Source organism: Porites lutea, chromosome 13 (assembly GCF_958299795.1).
Source record: "Porites lutea chromosome 13, jaPorLute2.1, whole genome shotgun sequence".
Taxonomy (NCBI): domain Eukaryota; kingdom Metazoa; phylum Cnidaria; class Anthozoa; order Scleractinia; family Poritidae; genus Porites; species Porites lutea.
Genome location: NC_133213.1, coordinates 20,616,611 through 20,620,107, shown reverse-complemented (window position 1 = coordinate 20,620,107; position 3,497 = coordinate 20,616,611). Strand labels below are relative to the sequence as shown.

The following is a 3,497-nucleotide window of genomic DNA, read 5'->3' as shown; positions in this document are numbered from 1 at the left end:
GTAGCATTTGTTCGCTAAAGAAAAGAAATAACCCTACTTTATTGAACAATCACCATTTAATTAGCAGTTTTAACAAGCTTTGAGTTGCTAATATTTCACAGAAAGAGGATGGCACCGAGCAACAGATTTAGACGCGGCTTTGTTGCCTAGTTAGAGAAAACAATACGAAGCTTTGAGAAAACTTTACTCCCCGTACCGCTCCCAATACAACGAATGAAAACAAGGCGTGGAAAACTTCAAACGACCGAGGTCATTCCCACAACACACAGGTAAAAATGAAAACAAGAAAAAAACACAGCCTTAACAAAGAAATTTTGACCATTACTTTCAAAATTGTTTTCATGAGACATTTTTTCTTTACAAATTATGCAAGGCAAAAGCGAAACTAAAACAATTTAATGCCCCACATTTTTTATCTGCTTTTCTCAGATCTGCATTAAACATATTTTGAATAAAAATTGACTGAATATAGGGAAAGCTTTACATTTCCTTTAACTCGAAAAGTATATTATTAAAGTGTATATATAAGTGAACTTCGTTTCGAGGTGATAAACCTTCCAAACTTTCAAATTCATCGTGGAGGTATAGTATTTTACGTCACAGGTTTTAAAACCTTTTCTTCAGGTTTTTAAAACTGCACACAGAGCTGCTAATTAACTTCATTACAGGATTTCTCCCGCAGATGATCATAAAACCTCAATTCTAAAATGTAATTGAATAACCGTTTCTTTTATTCTAGGTCCCGTGTCGGTTTCGCCTGAATGTTTTACCGCCTTACACCTCGGTGTGGATTATTTAGTGGAGGATATACGGTGTTGTATTAATTAAACGAGATCTATGTGTTCCGTAAATAAATGTGTAAACTTTGATTTTTGAACAAAGTATTTCTCACACTTTCATGTCACCTGCCCCCAGATGAGTGATAAAAGTTTTCGCAGGCTAATTGGCATGTCCTTGAAAAAGTTACATTTGAATTGATCTCCATTACGTACAGTTTGTACAAAGAACAAATATCACTCCCTTAAGCGTTATTTTACCACTAAAAAGGGCCGATATTACCCTTTATTTCATAAGGATTCTCATAAGCGTATTGGTTATGTCAACAAACACAATTAATAAAGAAATACATATGCTTCTTAAAATACACACTGAGTTCTGTTTTACTTGATCGCCTTTCGGGCTTTTAAACTACAACAAACGACCTTAATGAACCATATATCAAAACGGAGGAAAAACAAATTAAAAATGTAGGCTATTGATTCAGTTTTTTTATGTTACCAAAACGTCAACCTTGACACACCGGGAATAACCGTTTGTTATTTTCCATAATGGTGCCTTAAAAAATCCTTGAACGCTTGGCTGTAAATTCGTAAATTGATGCTATGATTTGCTTGTATTGTTCGGCTAATGAGTAATCAAGGTCACAGCACAGAACGGCTCAATGTTGTTTATCTTACCTTCATTGAAATAACGGACACGTCACTAGACTGAACAGCACCTGCCCAGAGGAAAAAAAAACACCCCCCAGGAGGTTAGGCGCGCATGCAAATACTGGCTATGTGGGTTCGACGAGGCGCAGCGTATAAAAGACTCTCTTCACAGCTGCGTTAGTCATTTACACACTCAACTCGTGCGGTTAACACCTACTTTTGGTAAGTTAAGAAAAACATCTCTCAACTCAAAAGGCTCGTGGATAGAGAGCATGGAAAATATCTCCAGCTTGAGCAAGTACCTCCTTCAGCCGAGCAGACTGTCGCGGTTTGATTATCACGATTTCAGGACGCTTCACGAACGCGATTTAAGTCTTTACGCTGACAAGCTGCTTGTGGACAAGAAAGATGAGAGTGTGACTGAACTTGTTGCCGGTAGAATCACGGAAGTCGAAGAGACTGAACAAGGGGACGATAACCGTGCCACGGTGACGCCAAAAACCGAAAGCGACCATGATGAAGCTAAGAAAGAGAATGAAAAAGGCACAGCAGAGGAAGAGAAGTCCAAAAGCTCCAAAGAGGACGATCGCAACTCGGAAACCTTCGTGGCAGTGATTGCGCAAGCTATTCTCAGCGTGCCAACCAAACGAATGACGTTAAGTTCCATCTACAGCTTCATCGCCCGCAACTATCCGCACTTTGACAAGGAAAAGGGCCCTGGCTGGAGAAACAGTGTGCGACATAATCTGTCCAGTAATGACTGTTTCGTGAAGGCCAGTAGGGCTGAGAACGGCAAAGGACACTACTGGATGATCCACCCGAAGGATTTGCCAGAATTTGCCAAAGGCAACTTCAGAAGACGTAGAAAGCCACGTCGACCCAAATGCAGCCATCCGCTGATGTTCAGAGACAACCCATTCCTCTATCACCCATTTGGATCAAGCTTCTCTGCATTCCCTTACACAGCTCATCTCAGACCCACATCTGGTGAAATTCCCACGGAGCTGCCTTTGCCTTTGGCTTATGGCTCATCCGAGCGCGCCATGTCCCCAGCCTTCCGTCCCAGATTGGGTCTTCTGCCAGGGTATGATGACAGCAGAAGCCTGAGTACTGCTTCTCACGCATTTACTTATCCAACATCTACACTAAGGCTCGCTGAAGCAACTTCGTCAAGGAACTTTCCAACCGCCAGTGGACTGACAACGTTTTCTGGCTCCTTTCACTATCCATGTGCGTGCCATCGATAAGTGTTTGGAAACTGAAAAATAGCGCAAGTCTTGCATCAAGACACTATGTGCCCTTACTTTAAATCACCATTAATTTTAATAAGAACAGCCATGTTAACTTTTAGACGCTCTTCATTCGAGGCCACATATATGTCAGTCATTCTTAGATTGTAGTCTCGTCAAGAAATAAATCTATTTATTATTTTCAACGAAGCTTAGATTCTATTGATTACAGGAAAGAATTAAGGTAATTTGCGTGCGGCGATTTAAGAGAAAAGTTGTTTTATTTAGAGCCAACAAATTGGAAAACATTGTCTTGACAAGTTTAAGAGATTAACATCATTGAGACTAGTGGGCTAACAGCCGAGCTCTGTAGTTTTTAGTGTTTTAACAATTCGCAGATAATTTCCGTTAATCTTTTAAAGTTTCTAAATACATTTTGTAAAAATTTGTCTGCTGTCCGCACAGTTTGTGTACTTTGGCTACGAGCCTTTAAAAGTGAATAAAACCCTTAAGTAAAACAACAGCTTAATATTTACTTTGCCTAAATAAAATTAAAAGAACAATGCTTTTATTTTACCGTCAGTACACAAAAAGGCGGATAAAATATTAAAATCAGACTTCATCTACCAGTAACGGAAGATTCAGTGTACAGATTCCGGTTGGTTAAGTCCCTTAGTTCCGGACTCCTGAGGCAAAAGCGATTGTTGTTTATTTAATTAAAGTGTTTAAAAGATGGGCTTCCTTGTGAAATACCGTTAAAGCGCAGAGCGAAATGACTGGGAAAGAAACACACAAAAATCAATTTGAGTTGTGGGTGGAATGATTTTGTTTAACGCTC

General features: G+C 39.6%; 1 protein-coding gene across 1 annotated transcript; it reads left to right on the top strand.

Moving 5' to 3' along the window:
- Positions 1–1,631: 1,631 nt before the first annotated feature.
- On the top strand, positions 1,632–3,239 carry LOC140923078 (uncharacterized). The gene has a single exon (XM_073373140.1). The coding sequence runs from the start codon at positions 1,703–1,705 to the stop codon at positions 2,675–2,677; it is 975 nt and encodes a 324-aa protein (XP_073229241.1). The 5' UTR covers positions 1,632–1,702; the 3' UTR covers positions 2,678–3,239.
- The last annotated feature ends 258 nt before the right edge of the window (positions 3,240–3,497 follow it).